The 20177-nt window shown below is 42.0% G+C and overlaps 1 protein-coding gene across 9 annotated transcripts in view; it reads left to right on the top strand.

The window, feature by feature from the left end:
- The window catches only part of MACROD2 (mono-ADP ribosylhydrolase 2), an 859998-nt gene that overhangs the window by 761672 nt on the left and 78149 nt on the right, over positions 1–20177 (top strand). For all 9 annotated transcript variants that reach the window (XM_083829142.1, XM_083829141.1, XM_083829148.1 and 6 more), the window contains one exon: positions 13166–13247. In XM_083829142.1, the coding sequence (XP_083685268.1) occupies positions 13166–13247 (82 nt within the window). The remainder of the gene's footprint in view (positions 1–13165; positions 13248–20177) is intronic.

Here is a 20177-nt window from a genome sequence, read left to right on the forward strand (position 1 = left end):
GCCCCTCAACAGGCTTGGTGCAGCCTCACTTATGCGTGCGGGGCTGCCCTGCAGTGTGCTGGGAGCCAGCAGGCGATCCCGCCGTGCTTACCTTACGGGTAAGATGTGCGGTGTGGCTGCCCCAGAGTGGTTTGTAAACTGACACTGTAAACACCATAAAATGTTTCATCTGTTTGGAGTCAGTTGGTTCAAATATCCGTTCGTTCTTTTCTTTCTTCCTTTTTTTTTTTTTTTTAAATCTCTGAATTAGTTTCTGTGCCTCGAGTAGAGAACATAGAGCCAAGCTTTATAGATCGATGTCAACCGCATCAGATATTTCCCGCTTTTGTTTTTCTTTCTGCATTAGTTAAAGAGTGAAAACCGATGAAGAATAAATATAGTTATCATGTGTCAGGGGTATAGTAGGGTAGCTGTTCATAGGAGACGGGTGTGGTGCATTACAGGCCAGGTTCTTTACTTTCAAACTCTCTAAATCTGAACATCCGGACAGACTTGTAGAAAAAATAAAAAACTTGGCTAGGTTAATCCCACACAGACTAATTTATATTATGGATAGACGTGTGTTTAAACAAATACAAGGCATGCATAAAATATCTCCTGATTTGGGAGTTAGAACAATGATGGAGCGTATGAGCACCAGGTCAGCCAGGAAGGCAAAACCTCTGGAAGCCCTGGGGCCAACCTGACTGCAGGTGGTACTCTCAGGCCAGCTGTAAGTCATCACTGTTCTTGTTAACTAATCAGAAGAGGAGAATGGCAAAGTTCTGCTGGTTTCTGGTTATTTTAGACTTAAATTTCCCCCACGAACATGATCACGGAGAAGCAATTTTGTGCAAGGATGGGATAGCCAAGCATATTTGTTTAAGGCTGATGCAACAGATGTGCTTGTAGCTGTGAAATGTGACCTTGCAAAAGCTGTCTTAGCTTTCTCACATGGGAAGGAAAACTCGCGTGCATGGTGGTCTCCTCAGTTGCAAAGGCTAAGGTTAAAAAAAAGTCTGGTCAGGGTGATCAGAAGGGAAGAAGTCACAGAGCAGAGGTAGGTGATGATGGTACTGTCTAGTTCTTCTGTAATGCCTTTCACCAGGAGACCCCAAAACAGTTTGTGACAGAGAAGGAGCCACAGCTGACACAGGTAAAAGAGAATCCCTCTCCTCTGTTATATCCATTGTGCTCGATGCGCCTTATACAGATCAAAGAGAAGCAGTTAAGTCAGGGCTTGCTCTAGTTTGTCACTGTTCTCAAATGTTTTGGACCAATGAGGAGAAAACAATAAAATGTTTCCTGCCTTGCTATACAAAGTTAATGACAAAGCTGTGAAGGCACCTGGTACCTAATATATATTGTGAAGAACTAACAAATGTGTTGCAGAAAATTTCCAGCTGAAACCCAAACAGGACCATTTACAGATGCTTTACTGAATAAAAGTGCCAAATCTTAGGTTAGGCTTTGGCTGTGGACCAAAAATACTTTCCACGAGAGGTGATTATTATGTATGATTCATACAGTGAGTCCACACGAGTAAAAATAATACTGCATAGCTCTTAGCGTTCAAAGTGCTTTTACATTTTCAAAGTGCTGTGCAAACGTTAGTTAATTAATGGCATAAAGTAAGTTACATTTTTGTGCTTTTAGCATTGACATTTTGACAATAAATGGTTTTGGAGACTTTGTATGCATCAGTGCGTTTGAGCAGCTCGTATAAATTGTGCTAATGTTCTCAATTGTACTTGAGCTATGTCTTAGTAATTTAGATGCTTTTTATCTGATGTTGAGCAGATAGAGGAAAGGATTTCTGTAGGATTTCAACATACCATAAATATGGTATTTTCTTGTCCTTTCTAAGAAAATGTAAATCTGTGCTTACTCGTGTCTCTGTGGCCTGTATGCTGTGATCTGCTGCAGAAATTAAAACATTGGTAAAAGTCAGAAACCACTAAGGCATCATTAGCATTCCAGCTGCAGAAACAGAACTCGGTCTAGAAGATGGATTTTGTGGAATCGGTGTACCCAAGGTTAGACATCGAGACTTGGTAAAACGCTGGAACATCTGCTGGCTATTTTCCGAGAACTGTCATCCCATTAGCTACTATTAAAATCAATTGAAAACCAGTCCCTGAGAGATGGATCTCTTTTTTTCCCTTCCCTATCATTGTGAAAAATGCTGGCGTACAGTTGACATTTATATCCCGGCAGATTTTTTTTCTAAACAACCTATATTAAAGTTGCAGTATCCCCTGTGGAAGACATTCATTAATTGTATCAAGCTGCCTTAATGACCTTTCACATGAGGACGATTTGGCTGAATCACAGAGCAAGCTCACATGCCAAATCTCTAACCACGTCTCCTCTCAAGCATATATCTTCCTTAGTGATCCCAGACTCCCACAGGTGCAGATATCCTGAAAACAGACTCTGAAGTGCAGCCATTCCCCGAGCTGACCCGCTCAACTTTTTGAGGAGTAAGTATTTTGTATCAGATTTTCTTGTCTCGCTGCTCATTGCTCCTCCTGATCTCCCTTCTGAGCAGCAAGAAACACTGCAGAGGTTGTGTTGAGATCATACTGACTCCTGACTTGGTTTCTTTCCGGATGCTGCGCATCAGACATGACAAATCTGGTGAAAGTAACTCATCACATCACAGTCATTCTTATTTAACAAAAACACGTGTTATTTTGTTGTACCTATTGAAGTGTCTAAGGCATTAATAAGGTGTAATTGTAACTTTAAGAAGTGACTTTCTGCAGAAGAGAAGAAAGAACTTTTGTATAGGAAGGAGAAAAAAAATATATATTTCTTTAAATTACATTTACGTTACCTGGCATCTACCTAACATGCGTTAAGTGAATGATCCTGAGTTGATCTCCTTTTTTGAAGAGACTCTGGAGTGAGCATTTGGGGAGCAGGAGTGTTTTTTCTAGCAGTACTGGAAATTTAATAGCTTCCTCTTCTGCCTGGTTCTGTCTTTTTGTGATGGCAAAAAAGATTATCTCTAGCATTAAAATGAGAGTTACAGTGTTTGAGAAAATCAGCCTTTGTCCTTTAGAAACGGTCTTTAATAGCTTGCATTAATGAGTTTAATTTGATCTATAAATGACAGATAAGTTAATCGTAAAACATTTTCTTCAAGGAGAGAGATAAAGTAATATTTATATAAATGAGATTCAGTCCAGGTTTCAGTATGAGCAAAGACTTCGGAGCTGTTTCAAGTTGAATGATGTGGCTTATACTCTTCAGAAAGCAATTTTTTTTAGAAGGGCTCTTTTTTTTTTTTTTTAAATCTACGGTAAACCTTTTGAATAAGAGTTTTGCAAACTCTGCATCTATATACATTGTTCTTCTATAGCCTGGATAGCAGGTATGTTATGCCTTCACTTTGCTCCTACAACAGGAGTTTTAATTGCTTTAATGGGGACTAATTGCTAACTTTTCACACCAGTGTTATCTCTACCTACATTCTTCCACAAATAAAGCGTAGAGAATATATGGAAGTGTTGGGGAGGAGAGTTCAAAACCTGTTGTAGATGATTGTAGTGTTAGTGCTGTTAATACAGGTTAAGTGAAGATCAACTTAAAGTGCAGCTTTTATGACACTTGCTGCATTTTTGAAAACGAAACTCTACTCAGGCAAACTTGATGCCCAAAACGCTGCTGTTGTCCTACCATCGGGGCAAAAAAACTTAGTTGCACTGATCCAAAGCCCACTTGAAGCCTGTGGCTTTTGGATAAGGAGCGCTGATGTAAGATGAAGATGAGTGATTAAAGAAGTGATGGCGAGCAGGTGAAATACCCACTGCTAGATTCCTTCAGGAATTGCTCTCAATTGCATTAGGTTTGAGGGACTTCTAACTTAAATCATGCAGGTTTTTTTTTTTTGCAAACCCGCCTAAGGCAAAACCTTCCAGCTTCTCTGGGTATTTGTGTGTTTTGATATGAGAGTCATCTGGCCTCTTTTGATGGAAATACTTAAGTAAGTTGAAATTTAAACCAACTTTATAAGACCAAGCCAGAATTTTTTCCTCTGTCAGTCATTTCAGAAGTGATGTGAAATGCCCAAGTGACAGCAGTCACCAGCTGTAAAATACCCCACCTCCACACCTAGGCAAAACCTTTGCTCAGCCTGGATGAGAAAATTGTCGCTGAGTTTTATCATGGCTGCAAATTTACCCTGCTTGTAGCCACGCACTTAAAAGTTATTTAAGCCATCATCTGCTGCTTCGAGGAACTGCTTCTCCTGCTCTTTCTTCTGCAGCTCAAACATTGATTGTGCCTCCTCAGGAGCCTGTGCAGGGCTTTTTGGTAGCATGGCCCCAAAAAACCTTTTGTGCCCTCGCCATGGGATCCCAACATGCTGCGGCAAGAGGGGACACCCAGAGGGAGGGAGGCAGAGCTGTCGGGGACCGATGGCCATGTGGCTACTGCTGCAGACGGACCTGGTGGCTTCTCCTCCTGGGACAATGCCTGGAAGTTGCCGCCATCCCCTGCAGCAGCCGCACGGCAGCAGGGAGCTCTGCTTCGCACAGCACGAATCCCTGCTGGTCCCCAGCCTCGGGCAGCTCTGCCTCCCGCTGGGGCTCGCTGTAGCCTCCAAACCTGAATTACTCATCCGTCTAAAGTGTAGGAGGTACCACCACTGGGTCTCCCTGTGTGGTGCAGATCAGAGGCTTTTGAAATAAAATCAGAGACTTTTATAGTTTTCAGTGTTGCACAGCAGCTGCAAAGATGATGGCAAGGAGGAGATCATGTCTCTGTTGTCAAGCATATTTTTTTTTGGAGTGGTGGACTCTGAACAAGCAGTGATGTTTCTCCTGCTGGCCCTGGGAAGGAGTATAAATATTGGTACTGGTGTATATTACTTGACACTACAACAGAACAGGGAAAAACATCAAGAATACGAGAATTTTTTCCAAGTAATACCTCAGCCTTGGGCGGGGGGGGCAGAACATAGCATATTCTGGGAATGGATCTGCCACAGGTTGGATGCTCAAACAGGCTTCAGGCTCTCATAATTATTGGGAGATTAGGAGTATTTAAGCCAAAATGGTTCTAAAAAGATAATGAACGAATTATGTTGCAAGGTAAAATATGGGGCAAAAAGTTGGCTGATTGGGATTACAACACCCTGCTTCACTGTATGCCACAATCTCTTATCTCATTCAGCGGAGATCCACAATGAGGATATAATGATAACTTAATGTAAGCTGATGATTTATCTCCTCAAAAATGCATGGTAGTTGTAAAACTGTCTATCAGATATTTTCAGAGTACTATCCTTCACAAGCCCTTATTTAACGCAGTTATATTTGCATGCATACCCTCTCTTCACATTTGCCATTTGTCACTGAGATAGCAAATTACATTCATCAGAATCCATTCATTCCCCCGGTTTCGCTGAATACAGGATTATCTTGGCTGTGTCAGCTGCCCTATGACTGGTAACTGTGAAAAATGGAGGTCGCCTTCAGATATTCCAAACATGTATCTTCAAAGGACAGTAGGTATTAAGCTAGAAAAGATTAATGGACTTTATGTCATCGTGTTTGTGTGGCATAAATGTGGATTGTGCAGATTGATGGATATCTTGGTAAAAACAAATGCATTTTTAAACTACTCTCTTGCCCCTTTCCTGACAAGTTATAGTGACCATCAAAAGAAATATACTGAGGCATTGCCTTAAATCCTAGACAGATTTTTAAAGTTTTTTTCACCCCCAGGAGACTGAAAAACTTTTAGTTGTTGGCCAAAGAAACCACCATGCGGTCTGTTAACTATAGGTTATCTGGTCTCTCTCTGTTGACGTTAGCACTAAAAGACTTCCGTGTCTTATTTGTCATGCAATCATGTCATACGTAAGTAGCTAGGACATGAGCAATTTTGTTGTTGGCTATTTCAAAATTCCTCAGAAATTTTTGTCATAATTTCCTATTTAAAATCTGAATTGCTTCTTGAGGACAGCCCTTCTGCTTGTCCGGCAGGTGCTTTTTTCTCAAGGAAAAGTAACAGCACAAAGAAAGTCCATGTCCAACAAGGAGGGAAAGCTCTACCTGTCCTTGGGTAATACACTGCCTTAAAAAGGTCTTGAGGGCAAGGAGTGGACTCTCTCGGGGAGGCTAAGTAACCTTTACAAAACAACCAACGTATTAGGAAAAAGAGTCATCATTATCGATTCTCACAATAAATGGGTGTATTGATAGGATGTGCCAGAGGGAAACCGGTGGAGTGCAGCGAAGCTTGTGACCTTGGCTTGTGACCATTGATAGGATTTTTTTTTTTCCTGTAGCATCTTCACTTGAGAGAGAACAGGAGAAAAAATCCCAGGGTGCTGGTCTAGCTCTGCTGGTCTCGTTCTTTGTGACCTTGGGCACGTCAAATATCCACGTGGAAGCAAAACTCTATCAAAGTTTTGCAAGGCTGTAACACTTAGTTTTGTTTGAGATCTGTGGATAAAAGTGCTTCTTGCCTGGCAAGTACTATGGTTTTCAATGTGGTTCGGTCACAGGGAGATAGGATTATGCCACAGCGATAACTGCAGTGGTGCGTCTGACCCCCGTGCGATCCTGGGAGCAATTTGCTCTCGTCTGCTGAACGTGAGCAGAGCTGCAGGAACAGGCGCGATAGGAGGGAGCGATGTCCTGACCACGTTCAGAATTTATCTTGGGTTTCATTGCTAAGTGTGTTGCTACTGTGTTTTGTTTGAGAGGCAGGGATTGTTGCAAAGCCTTATCTAATGTTCCTTTGGGATGTTTGCATTAATATTTTAAACTTGTAATGAATTTCTGATGGTGGTTGGTTTTTGTTTTTGTCTTTAAATTGCCTTTGGACTTTTAATTATCTTTCACTCCAAGCAAAGTGTGCTTTCACTCATGAGTAAGATATTAAAGCACTAATAATAACTTTCTGTTTTTTAACTTCAGTAAGACCACCATAGAAAACATTCCACGCTATTTGTGATAAGCATAAATCATTTTATAATTTATGTGTTTTGTATTATTTTTTCTTTCAGTGACTGCTTAAGTAATATGATAATTTAAGTAATAGTTGCTTCCTTACAGCTAGTCCTTGATGAGCGTTTGCTCTTGATGTGAAATTGTAACGCTTCATTAATACCACTACTTGCAGGAGGCTTGCAGTAATGTGGGTTTTAATTCAAATTTTTGCTTTTGAATCAAAGAATCTTGAAACTCAAGTCCATGAAAATCAAAGAGCTTTGTCCTGAGAGGGTGTGTCTTTCTCCTTCCACCTGCAGGGCTGCAGGGTGATCCTAGAGGGTTCCTGTTTGCCTGGAGCTTGACTCATTTCAGTGGCTGCAAATTCAAGTTAAGAGTGTGTTTCAGCTCAGGCCTGAAGGGGAGTGGAGCTGGGCCAGGTGTACGGATCTTAAAGCTAGGTGAATTTCTTTGTGAACATCATCGCACAGTTCATTGATTGTCAAATTTGCTACATCACCAGTCTGACACCTCTGCCCTGCTTAAACCTTCTTATGAGGATGGAAACGGCGCCGAAGCTTTGTATTTGCCATAAATACTGGACTGAAGTTCTTTCTGAGAGTAATTCTGCAATTATAGACCATGATGTCATGCCGAAAGGAGCAGACAGTCAGCTAGGCTCTATGCTTTAATGGTTTCTGTGAAATTAGTAATAATACTAGGAGGCTAAATTTTAATTTACGGTGCAATGAAATGAGTAGTTTTCATAGGGCCAGAAGCATTCACCTTTGGAAGGGGTGTGTGAAAACGTCTGGCCTTGACCGCAACTCATTTCCAAGTGGGATGTGGCCCTCTCTGCTCTTTCTTTCGGTCGGGCAGGCTGCTATCCGCACAGCTGGCCAGATGTGCACAGGGCTCGGGAAAGGCAGCGCCTCTGGCGAGGTGGCTGACAGCTGCTGCGAGGGATATGGCAGCTGCCTGGGTTATTTTACAAAGCTGCTGTTTCCATCTGTTAGTTGGTTTGCCATAGGATTACTAGAGGATCAGATCAGGCAGAGGTTAGGCTGAAGGGGAGACAGTAAGCATCAAGAGCATCACTTACCAGTACTTTAAGGGAGCAGAAACAGGCATCAGTCTCTTTGAAGCATGCCTCTGCACAGAGGGAATGCAATGCATCAGCTTGGTGCTGGGCAGGGAGGAACCCTGGTGGAAAACCAGGAAACAGAGGTAGAAAATGGGGTCCCTGGTGATTAGCAGGAGGGGTGCGGCCTTCAGATATCAGGCTGAACCCCTACCATGGAAATGGAAGAAATTTTATACAGTGGGCAAAGGCCAGGTAGGACACCCATAGCCTGACTCTACAGTGCATTATAGATCCTTTTCTCCTTATTCTCTCTTTCCTGCCATTGAGGTTTTGATTCCATGAGAACATGTCTTGAAAAACTGACTTGTGTGGCTTTGTTCTCACTGGTCTCCACATGGGAAGCCTTGTCAGGCAAGGAAAGCCGCCGAGGCTGCCCCAGCAATCGTGGTCTGAACAGAGGGGAAAAAAATTGTGGGAGTTTGGCACAACAAGGGCTCAGGGCCTCTTCCTTACAGGCACTGTAGTTGAGGAGACTTAATTGCTTCAGACAGCTCCGAACTGTGACTGTTAAGGATATGTTTGAGAAAGTATCTGAAGATTTAGGGTAATGAAATTTGAATATCAGAAGAATTTTAATTCTTAAGGAGGCAAATGTTATTTCTGGCGTTACGGGGTATGGGCACTGATCCAAGCACGCTGAAGTCAATACAAAGCCTCCGTTTGGCTCCACTGAGTTTTGAATTAAGTCCACAGAATGTCTGATAAACTAAAAATGTTAGAGCAAGCTTCTGGTGTTAGCCATGTCCTTATGACAGTTGGTTCTGGTGGGATCAGATAAGCATGTTTTGTAAAAGAGAGAAGCTACAAGTAAGAAGAGAGACTGCTGCTTCGCGTCCTTTGTTGTTTCTTACTATTTTGATTTGGGATTGGAAAAAAGTTTTTTAAAAGTTGCAGTTTTTCTCTTGTGTATTTTCTGGTAAGATTTAAATTATGATCAAACTTATTATTTTGTATAATAAAAGGTTGTCAGCGCCTGCTGGGTAACTGTCTCGGTACTGGCGATAGGCAGGGAATACTTGGAAGTGCTGAAATGCAGTTGGTTGTATTTTCGTTGAGAGTTGTTTTATTGGGACACAAGTGGCAAAGACATGGAAACATTCATTACATGAAGTAGTCTAAAATGTCCCGTGGTTGGTTGTCTGCTTAAAATGTGTGCTTGATGTATGGCTTGGCACCTGTGTATACACACAGCTATGCTTTTGACTGCGTTTGGCATGTCCTGTGGATCACGCCCGCCTCTTTGTAGTGATGTTTAAGTGCACAACTGAATATTGCCATCCCTTGAAGATTGAAGGAAATTAGGTCAGAGGAATCAGACAAACTTGCCAGAGGGCACAGTGAAAGAACTAAGACAAAAACAGAGACGTTTTCCATCCCAAAATGTCTGTAGGTACCGCCACAGAGTATAAACTCCTCCCGTATCAGTGGCCGTGTGTGCAGACACGCAGTGGGCTCTCCTCCCTTCCCTGTGTACGCAGGTGTGCGCATACTTCGTGTTGGTTAGCAAGCTGGTGCTGTTTCTTCTTTTCACAGAATCCCTAAGGAGCAGTTTCAAATTGCCAGAAAGCATCAGCAGACTTATTCGATTGTGGCTTGGATGTGGCAAGCCTGGTGGTCATTTCTCCAGGCAGCACACATCCACCTTCTCGCTCCACTGGCCTTCTGTGGGCAGAGCATGGCTGCTGCGGAGGGGTGCAGCCCCAGCGCTGCCTGGAGGTTCGTGGGACCCCTCGGCAGCTTCTCACAGGTTGACAGTGCTGCTATCGAGACCGGCGCTGCTTTATACCCTACAGAGCGGTTCTCAGTGCCTGAGATTTGGCTGCGTCCTTGTGAACTGCTGGCGTTAGTGGCTGAGTCGGGGTTTGCTCCACTGCAGAACAGCCTGAGCCCCGTGAGCCACGCAAAGCCCCCCAGAAGTTGGCTGATCCCCATCCATTGCAGCTAATGGAACCACTGGGAAGGTACCCTGCTCGAAATTAAAGGGGGCCTGGTGAGGAGAGCAGGTCCCAAGACAGACAAAAAAAAATTAAAAAAAAAATCAGTGTAGTCACAGCTTCAGGCTGTGAAGCTGCCTACTAACTGAGCAGCTCATGCAATTTAACTCCCTTCTTCCTGTGTTGCGGCACTCTTAATTTTGGGGTTCTTTGATCCACCTATTCATAGCTGTGAAGCGAGCAGAATTTAATCAGGCTCTGACAGGGGACGGTTGATTTTAATACTGGCCTCCTAAAAAGAGCTGTCGATCAAGGATGAGCTTTAATACCTTCAGCTTGCAGCTCCTTTAAACTTCTGCTGCAGCTGAGTGGTGCTTGGTCAGCTGTGGAGGAGCCGGGCACCTACAAAAGGCCCCGGGGGCTCCTCGGGGGACTCCCTCGGGGTTCCTGCCTGCCCTTTGCGTGAAACCTCTCATCAAGCTGGCATTTCCCAGCCACACGAGGGGAGAGCTTTCCTCTTTGAATGGGGAGTGCCTTTCATAAGTGCGCATCCCAAAAGGCCTGCTGAGCTTTTGTGAGCCAGCCGGAAAAGGAGTTCTGGATTGACTCAGATTAAACCTTTGCTTATTGTAGCTGGAATGGGAACAGCGAGGACAAGGGTTACTTTCTGTACCTAATTTCAAGTTATTTTAGTTGGGGATGTTAGATAAAATAGTAAATGACTGGCAGGATGATAGAATATGGTTTAATTTCAGATTTACTATCTGCCAACACATGCCATTCAATCAGATAAACACAGGATTTCAGCTGTCATCACAATACCTTATGCATACTTAAAAATAGAGCACTTTTTCTCACACCAAGAAGAAATTGAACAGGTTTATATATAGGATGTATACAGTCAGGATGCTGGAAATTTTGAAATAGTGTGCCATTTCTAGAGAGATTCCCTATCTTTAAATTAAGCAATTATATTAGAAGTAGTAGAAATTCTCAGGATTGCAAAAATTTTATCATTGTCAACTGCACAGAATAAATAAAAGTAAAGGAAACAGCATGAGAAGTTGAAATATATAAAGTGAGGGAAATGTCTGTAGTATTTACAGCAGAGAATTTGAGACCGTATAGAGGGCAATACAACTCAGAACTTCTCTGCATGGGAATACAATTCCTCCTTTGGTTTATAAGCTCCCATCCTTGCTGTTTAGTCTGTCCTGGTGCATGTATTGCGCCTATCGCTGTCATGCTTGAATGTCTACTCTGCTCGGGAGTTGCAGTTAGAAGATGGCAATCTAGGATTGCCCAGCACTACCCTAAATTGGCTTTTACAATAAATGAAATTTACACATTCTCCATCTGAAGCTTCCATCCTGAAAACACACAACTTTGCTTAAGTGGAAACACTTATATAGGTAAAATGTTGCTGTATAAACACTTGCCACTGACGCTTTACATTATAAATACAAAAGTATACAAATGGGCATGGCTTTTTGGCCCATGCACTTATCCAGTATTTGTTGGTTTCTTTTTTATTTTAACCCTTGTGAAGAGTAGTTGATGACACAGTCCAGCATTTTGTTGTGGTCTAGCCTGGTGTGTTTATGAGAGCTGCACAGAACAGCTTGTTTCTCTGAAGGTCATGTGAACAAACAGCAACAGGCATTTTTCTGCTCACAAGTCCGCTGCCGTGCTTCCCCAGTAAGCATCCAAGCCCAAGCTCTTCCCTGCTGCCTCTTCTCTTCTGCTCACTAGCCTCTTTATTCCTTAACGCCTACATAACCTGTACCTTCACTCTAATATTTCCTACCTATTTTGCTCTTTCAGCTTTTGAAGTTGGCTTTGACTTGGAGATGTCCTTGTTAGCAACCACTAGCACTCTCCAGAATAACCGATTATTGCCTGCCCTTGTTCCCTTCTTTATTCTACTGGCTGCTCCAAAATGAGCTCTAAAATGACAGCCTGAGCTGCTCAGCATAATGGTATCTTTGAAGCCAAGACTTGTACTTTGCTTTGAAGAGCAGCTCTATCAAAAGGACAGCATTTCCTGGTGAACATAAGGGAAAGAAGGCACTTTTTTTTGAGAGTGTTGCTCCTGCAGGTTTTTCTGCTGGGGCGAGGCTGGTGCATTTCATAGCATGTGCAAAGATGCTCGTGAGCAGCTCTGCTACAACAGATTGGCTTATTGCCCACGGAGACTTGAGGACAGCAAAATGCTGAATTTCCTATTGCTCGGTTGTCATCCCCTTCGGTTAAGTTCTCATGCACTTCAGAGAAAACCTTGATTATTGGGTGGCGGGTCCTTTGGCTCAGCCTTGCGAGAGTCTTCTCTACTTCCACCGCTCCTTCCAGGAGCTGGGTCTTGGCTGAGGAGGCAGTTTGTGCTGGGCTAGACAAACAGATAAAACAAAGAAATAGCGAGGCTAGAATGAAGTCAGTGTGGGTGTTTTTCAATCTTAAAGGCTCTGGAATTTAGTTTGGTTTTCATTTTGTTTGGTATTTTTTTTGTCTCTCTCAGAAAAGCCTTTCACATACAATGATGTCCTAAACAATTTATTTGAAATCATTGGTGGGTGGCGCACACATTACAGGCTGTGGTTTCATTGATATGCTCAGCCTCACTAAGTAGATGGCATATTAAATGTTTTATTTACCCCGTGTGCTACCTGTCATCTAATCAGCTTTTGTTTTTGCTGCATTCTGCTTGTATTATAGCAAGAGTAAGTGGTTTCATGTAAATTAAAACCACATGAAACCTTTTAAAGCCATTTAAAAATACTAAATGGTTTTGCAAATAGGTTTGTCCGACAAGGATTGGAAAAAGAGCTCTTTGCTTACCCATTTACTCTTTTGTATGCTTATTAGAAGCCCCCCATGTGACTCTTTCATCAAACATTGCATCCTGGTACTCATCTAGAATGCCAAAAGTCATTTATACTGTGCTCAAGAGTGGTTTGCATAAACAGGAGGCAGTTAACAAAGAATACAGTTTTGAGCTGTGATTGCAAATGTTATTTTATAAATTACAACACAGATGCACAATGAAGTCAAAACATGCATTCCTGTGATGTTTTCTAGCGTGCCTGGAGCATAAAGCAGTGTCGGTATTAACTATTATTGCTAATGCTGCATTGTTTCACTGTGAATAATTTTGTTTCTTACAGGTGGATCGTATCATCTTCTGCGTCTTTTTGGAGATTGACTACAAAATTTTCAAGAAGAAAATGGGTGAATTTTTCCCTATAGGTAGGTGTAGTAATTGAGTGCCATCTGACTTGAAAAGATGATGTAGAAATAGACAACAGTTGGCATCTTTTCTTCTTTCCCTGCCTAAGCCAAATATTAAAATGTGAACTTTCTTTAGAGATCAGCTGCATGTAGAGGCCATGATGCCGGAGAAACGCAGACATTTAAAATTTGTGAACCAGTAAAGCTGTTTTGATAATGCTTTTGCAAAATCAAGCCTTGCTTTTGTATGCTCAGTATGAGTAGTTTGTTCATTCCTTATTGTAACCGTATCTCCTCCCAAAACCTGGTGCGTGGCACTCGTTCTCTTGACTCTGAGAGGAAAATCATTTGCACTAATAGTAGCTCCTAGTGGATACAGCGTATCTGTGAACTATGTGCATGCTTTGCTCTTTCATTAATGATGCTGGTAGGGTTTCTCTGGGTCTGAAGAGATAATGCCGCAGGGGTTAGAGCCCAACTGTGTCTGAATGAGAACTTTAAACTTGAGCTGTCCCTGTGCAAGAATGAATTGGAGAAAGATGGCTCTCACCGGAGCACTTGGGAAATGTTAGCCATTCATCTTACGTTTCACACAGGAGGTTACTTTCTAGAATGTAAGACAACCTGATAGACAGTAAATTTGTTCACACCCCTCCCATGCCTGTGATTTATTTTTATTATATATCATTAGAAAACTGTTAGTGTTTTTTTTAATCAACCCTAACCTTCTCCCATTTTATTTTCAATGACATCAGTTCTACGATATGTGATAAGATCCCAATTTTAGTGTTTTGTTTTATCATCCCTTTCACAAGTGGCAGTCGCTTAAATACTCTGCACTCTGTCTGTCTGGTGGAAAGGGCCTGTGAGTAATAGGAAGCAGAGCTTTGGTGTGTTGTGAGAGTCTCAGTTATTTCTACAGGAAATTGTGATGTTCTGTCTCATCTTGCTAGAATAAAGATTTTCGTAGACAACTTTGTAACCTCCAGTTTGCAATGATTGGCAACAAAAAACTAAAAATCCATTGCATTATTCTGGTAGCATGGAATGGTGTCTATCTGCAGAATAATATTTTGGGCTGGAGCACACTGAATATGCACTTCAGGCTGCATTCATGTCTAATCCATTCAGTGTGTGCTTTTTTTAGGGGACGGGGGTGGCAAATATACTTCAACACATAAGACAATGTGGTTGTAGCCTGCCTGCTGTTGCTGCTTCTGTCTCTGCCTCTGCTGTTCAGATTAAGGTGGAGTAAGCTACTCTGTGTCAGTTTGTCAACAAATTATAGTATTAATACCTTCATCAATAAGGTCTTTGAAGTCCTAGATGAGTCTGGTATTGTTACTACAAATGTCAAGTCCGCCCAGGTCTGAAAGACCAACAGACAAGAAGATGCTTCAGGTGCTGAAGCAGGACAGATCCAAAGGGGAAAAGAGAGGAATATGGGAGATTTATTTCTTTTTTGGGTTGTCAAAACCTAGCATTGTTGAACGCCTGAGCAAAAAGGACCTGTGTGGTTGGATGTCACGGTGTATAAAGACTTCTAATTGCATTATGCTACATTGTGCAGATGATCAGTTGTACCATAGTTTTAAAAGCATGTTTATTCTCATGCATATAAAGTTTTTACTTTTTTTTTTCTTGAACTAAAACTGGCAATTTGATACATGACCATAGTGAGGTGGTGGTGGCAGAGACCATTTTAGTGCAGCACCATCCAGAAGTTTGCAGCTGATCCAGTGCCTTTGCAGACAGTTCTGGAGACAGATGCTTTATTTTTCAGCGGCCACAATTTGCTATGGATTTCTAAAAGATCTCAGGACCTATTTTCATAGGCTTCATAGGTTTTCGGTTCATGACTAATGATTCCAAATACCAGTTATGATATGCCTTAATGATGCTGGTTTCCAGAAGGACCTAAGTGTCCACCAGCTGATAAGCTGGAGCTTTAAAAATAGCTAGGTTGACTTCTAAAATCTTCTCCCTGAGTCAGTGAAGGATTTTCTATGACTAGATCAGTAGTCAGTGATTTGGGAGATCTGATTTTAATCTCTTGTATCACCACAGGTGTGTGGTGTGCTCTTATAGGAGTCACTTAGATCTTCAGCTTGTGAGGAGAGAGGCAGAAAAGATGTGTGCTACCAAAATGACTTTCAGTTAGTGTCCCTGGAGAAAAGATCAGAGTCTGGGTATCTGTCCTGGAGGAATGCCCCAAGAATTAATATTCAGAGTCAGGCTTTTTTTGCCCTCCTGAAGTGGCACTTCTCTGCTGGGTACCTTCACAACAACAGATGGGCTGAAGTTGACCCCATCCTAAATTGCCTATAGCTGAATGGTGACAGCATTGGCTGGAGGTCTGAATGGTTATCACCAAATGACTATCATGTCTGCTGTTTGTTCCTTTTTTCTCTTGTGAATTGGTATCTGCATTTAACTCTAATATAGGTTAGACAAGTTCTCTTTGGACTCTCCACCTGTAGGGATATTCTGTCTCACTGCAAGACTAGTTTCTTGCACAAAGAACTTAGTGTGATTCTGTGTGAAGGAACTAGCATCTCTCTCTACCTTTGGCAATAAATTCCTGATATTTAAGCTCTGGAAGGAATAGCCACAATTCTGCTGGTGTTGTTTTTTTTTTTTGTTTGTTTGTTTGTTGTTTATTTGTTTGTTTTTAAAGTGAATCTATTAATGTAGTGAAATGAAAGTCTTTAAGGAAAGACTTGCTGTAAATTTGAGCTGATAGTACACTTTCTGAATGTTCACAGGAGAGAATAACACGGAGATATTACTTTAGGCTTAGAGGAAAAACATTGAGACATTTTAAAATGTGCATCTCACATTACGAAATACATCTACTTTAATAGATGTGGAAAAAAATGCTTAGAAAGAAGAATATATTCATGGAGTTATATACATAAATAGTTATTTCATTAAACCTGGTGCATTAATAAATCCAAAAAGACATCCAAGTGCTTGAGCTAGTCAAGTGATAATGAAATGAAGCTAGAGTTACACCTCAGTGCATTAGAGTAAGTGGAATATAGATATAGGGAAATTGTTCCATTAGTTGAACATATCATTAGACCTATTTTGAGAGTGGAATGCCAAAGAAATTAGTCGAGTAATAGTACTGATATTAAGACAACTGCCAAGAACCTTGTCATTTGCAAACTTTAAATATATAGGGGAAGAGGCAGACTTCTAAGTAATTTCATATCTTAGGAGTGTAGCGTAGCTGTTCATTAACAGACCAGTTGTCACAGGCTCAATGTTTCAGATCTAGTCTCAGTAAGCAGTAGCCTGTGCAGAACCTGAGCCAAAGCCGGTGTGCTCTAAGGGGAAGCAGTGCATAAGCTTTAACTCAGAGTCAAGATCTCATCCCTGTGATGGCCCAGAAAAGTTTTAGAAGGTAAAGGTCCTGATCCACACAGAATTTAGTGTTGAAGCACTGGGGTTTTGCTGAGAAGTTTTTGTATGCTCTTGTTGAAAAAGAGCAAGGATGAAAGACTCTGTAGGACAACCAACCTTCTGTACTTAAAATGAATCACTGTTTTAACGTAATAGGTGAGGCAAACAGCGATTTTTTTTTTCCTTTTACCAGTTGTGTCCTGTCTTCTAGTGGAATGAAATAGCTCGGATATCCTCCCTTCAGCTGTGTTGGGAAATTCTCTCTGCTTAATCTGAGATGATGTCTTGCCACATATCTTTCAGGCAAATAAAATGCCCTTGCCTGTAATCCTGGCTCAGATGTGTAGTTCTTACATTGCTGGATTCATTGCTACTGGTATTATGCATGAGCTTTCCGGGAAAGCAGCTGATACTCGTATCATTTTTTCTTTTGGAATTCATTGTTTCTTCTAACACAATTCTATACAGAGCCTGGAATCTAGGCATTACTTTTATTGCTAAATATATATTTATAAGACCTACCAGAAAATGGTATAAAAGCAGTCTCCCTTGAAAAACTTTCCTTACAGTAATACATGTTTCTACGATGCTATTCATGTGAGTAAAATTAAGCACATTTGTAAACAGTTGCCAGCTGGAGGCAAAGACACCATATTTTTCTCCTGTATTCTGTGTATACCTAACTACTTAATATGTCAGATAGATAATCTTGTGGGGACCTTCGGCAAATGCCTATTTTTCATGGTGACTGTTGTATATTATGAAAGGTTTATTTTAAATTGTAATGCTTAAAGTATTTCTAAATCTACCACCTGTTATCAGTGGATTGGAGTGGGTAATCATTTTTTCTGAAAATGTTCTTTAGACAAAAATAATGTTATAAAAGGTACATATTGTGAAGCTGCCGCATTCCAGTTTATATTACATTCTTACTAGTTTAAACATAGTAACAAAATTACTTCACTAAAGCATTGCTAAAATTGTTAGAGAGGAGAGGTTTGCACTTTTATTAGGCCAATTGATAGATGGAAGATGCAAGCTTTTAGACTCCATGTCCTTTCAGAGCTAATGAAAGGATGCTGAGCCCAAGAGCTTGTTCATTTTTTCTGAGCCATATCAGTTGGTGTTGAGAGAGAAATTGCTTCTTGAAAAACTTTCTCTCCCTTCTATTCCAGGTTATCACATTTATTCCTTTTTTTGCCTTTTTTTTTTTTTTTGCCTTTACCCTGGTTGTCCCCTGTGTCCAAAGCAATGTGGATAAGAACCACTGTCCCATATTAATCCTTCCGTTACTTCAAGAGGATGCACAACTAGGAAGTTGTGCATAAATGTGCAAATACATTATAATTGCAGAGGAAATTCATTGTTAAGAGATATACCGGGCTTGAAGTCAAACTGGAAACTGTCTAAATGCCTGAATGAAGGGCTTTGTGTTAAAATGGCAGATCCCTGCACTAATACGTGGGTGAACTGTTAAGCAGAGATTGTAATTCCTGAACTGGCATTGAGGAGCGTTGCCCTCTCCTTTTAATATGGCACTGGGACTACAGCAGGCCTCAGCGTGAGCAAAAGAATCATAAGTTAGCCTTTCATAAGTAATCCTGTATCAAATGGGTAATTCGTTTGATAAATTTAGCCTTTCTATTTGCATTTGCAATGTTCATGAGCAGATTCGTTGAGTTAATTTGTCACCTGAATGCATTCCACAAAATATTTTTCATAGGCTCTGTTTTACTGCGTGGATAGGTGCCAGATGGTTTACTGGAAGTCCCTGATATCCTTTATTTGAGGTCTCACCTGGGTAGGGGTTTGCCTCGTAAGTCACATGGCTGTGGTTTCTGGCCAGTTCAAGCCTCCAGGGCCAGAAGCTCAGAAGCACAGTTTGGGAAGTCTGCAGGCCCATTGGCCTTCTCCTCACCACCAAGGGCCTCCCTGAGGGCAATGATGTTGGCAGCTACTTTCTCTGTCCCCAGGCAGAGTTTTCAGGTTGTATTCACAGCTGATAACCACCTGTGTCTCTTGCAGGTTTGATCTAGAGGACTGTCAGGCAGTGTTCCCCCCGTCTGTAGTGTTCCTTGGCAAAGCTTTAGCTCCATGCCACCATTTAATGTTCCGCCCAGCTTGGAAGTCAGTGGGGGGGTCTCACGTTCAGGTAGCGACGAGTGAGGACTCTTTGGTGGGTGGAAGGGACCAGTGGTTTTGGCAAAGCTGTGTGGCAGACAGATGGTGATTTCACATGGAGGGGAAATGTTGGCTGAGTGACAGACAATACAGATGTTCAAAATGTCCCCCCACACTCCTTCAAGCTTTGTTTATTTCGGAGGATGTCATCCTCAGATAGCATCTTCAGGCCCAGTCCCTGAAGGGCTTTATTCAAAAAAGCTGTGGAGGTGGCACAGCCCCACTGTTTGCAGTGATGGTTCCTTGTCCCTTGGTAGTGCAGGCATCAGAAGAAGCACCACCTGTATGGGGAGCTGGAGGAGCCCGTGCACCAGAACAGGATGCTAGCTTTGCTCTAGTTCTCCCTTGCAGTGCATGCAGGTCCTGACAAAGTGCACTCCAATGTGAAAAGGATGTTGTAAAAATTGTTCTTAATCCAGAAGTTTCATATAGCCGTAAGGCTTAGAATATCCACCCATTTCACCATGTCTGAAGCAATTTACCTCATAAAAATCTCAAGCTAAAATCTGAAGGTGATCGTAAAACTGTGAGATGAAGTTTTTCTAGGGTCTTCTGTCTTCAATAGGCACAACAGTGATGGTGCCAGTCCTACCCCACATTGAGGTTGTCTTTCTTAGCTCCTCTGGCCAGTGTTTCAGTCTTCCAGATCATCTGTAGTGCAGGAGGATGAACAAGGAACAGCTCAAGAGCAGTGCTTTGGAGGCACACACCAAGAGGGGGTCCCAGCTCCTTCTAACATGACAGTGGTTTTCCAGTACTTAATGAAAAGCTAATGGGGAGTGCTCTGCTTCGGTCTGAATCGTAACAAGACTTCCCTTCTGAATTATTTCCTGGCTGTCTGCTGACAGAGCAGTGCTCTAGTATTTGGCTGTGTTTTGAGTATCGGTCACCTCAGGCCTGGGGCTTGAATCCTCTGGTTGTACATGGTTTGACAAGGGCTCGTGGTATTGTCTGCTGTAATATGGTCTGTAGAAAATTGTTTGCCTCGTCATTCTTGATAGTAGCAACAGCGCTGCTTGGATCAGGATATGAACAGGGAATGGAACTGTAGTGTACTTCAGTGCTATTGCTAGGAGCTTTTGGTCTGCAAAGTGAAGTAACTGCTCCGTCTTTTTTGTTTTCTGTGAATGTTTTCCTTCCCTTGTTTTGTGAGAGTGACGATAGAGCCAACAGTGAGCCCAGGAATCAGGGGAAATGGCTGTTTCTAAGTATTTGTCAACTTGCTCTACAGTCCCGAGCTCTCCAGCTCCTGGTGGATAAGGGCCTCATTGAAACAGTGAGGTGGCAAGTGATGACGATGCTCTTTGAGGTATGGGGGTCGTACAGATGCAAGGATTGGGCTGCTGCATGGGAGAGGGC

Source organism: Anser anser (assembly GCF_964211835.1).
Source record: "Anser anser genome assembly, chromosome: 3".
Classification (NCBI taxonomy): domain Eukaryota; kingdom Metazoa; phylum Chordata; class Aves; order Anseriformes; family Anatidae; genus Anser; species Anser anser.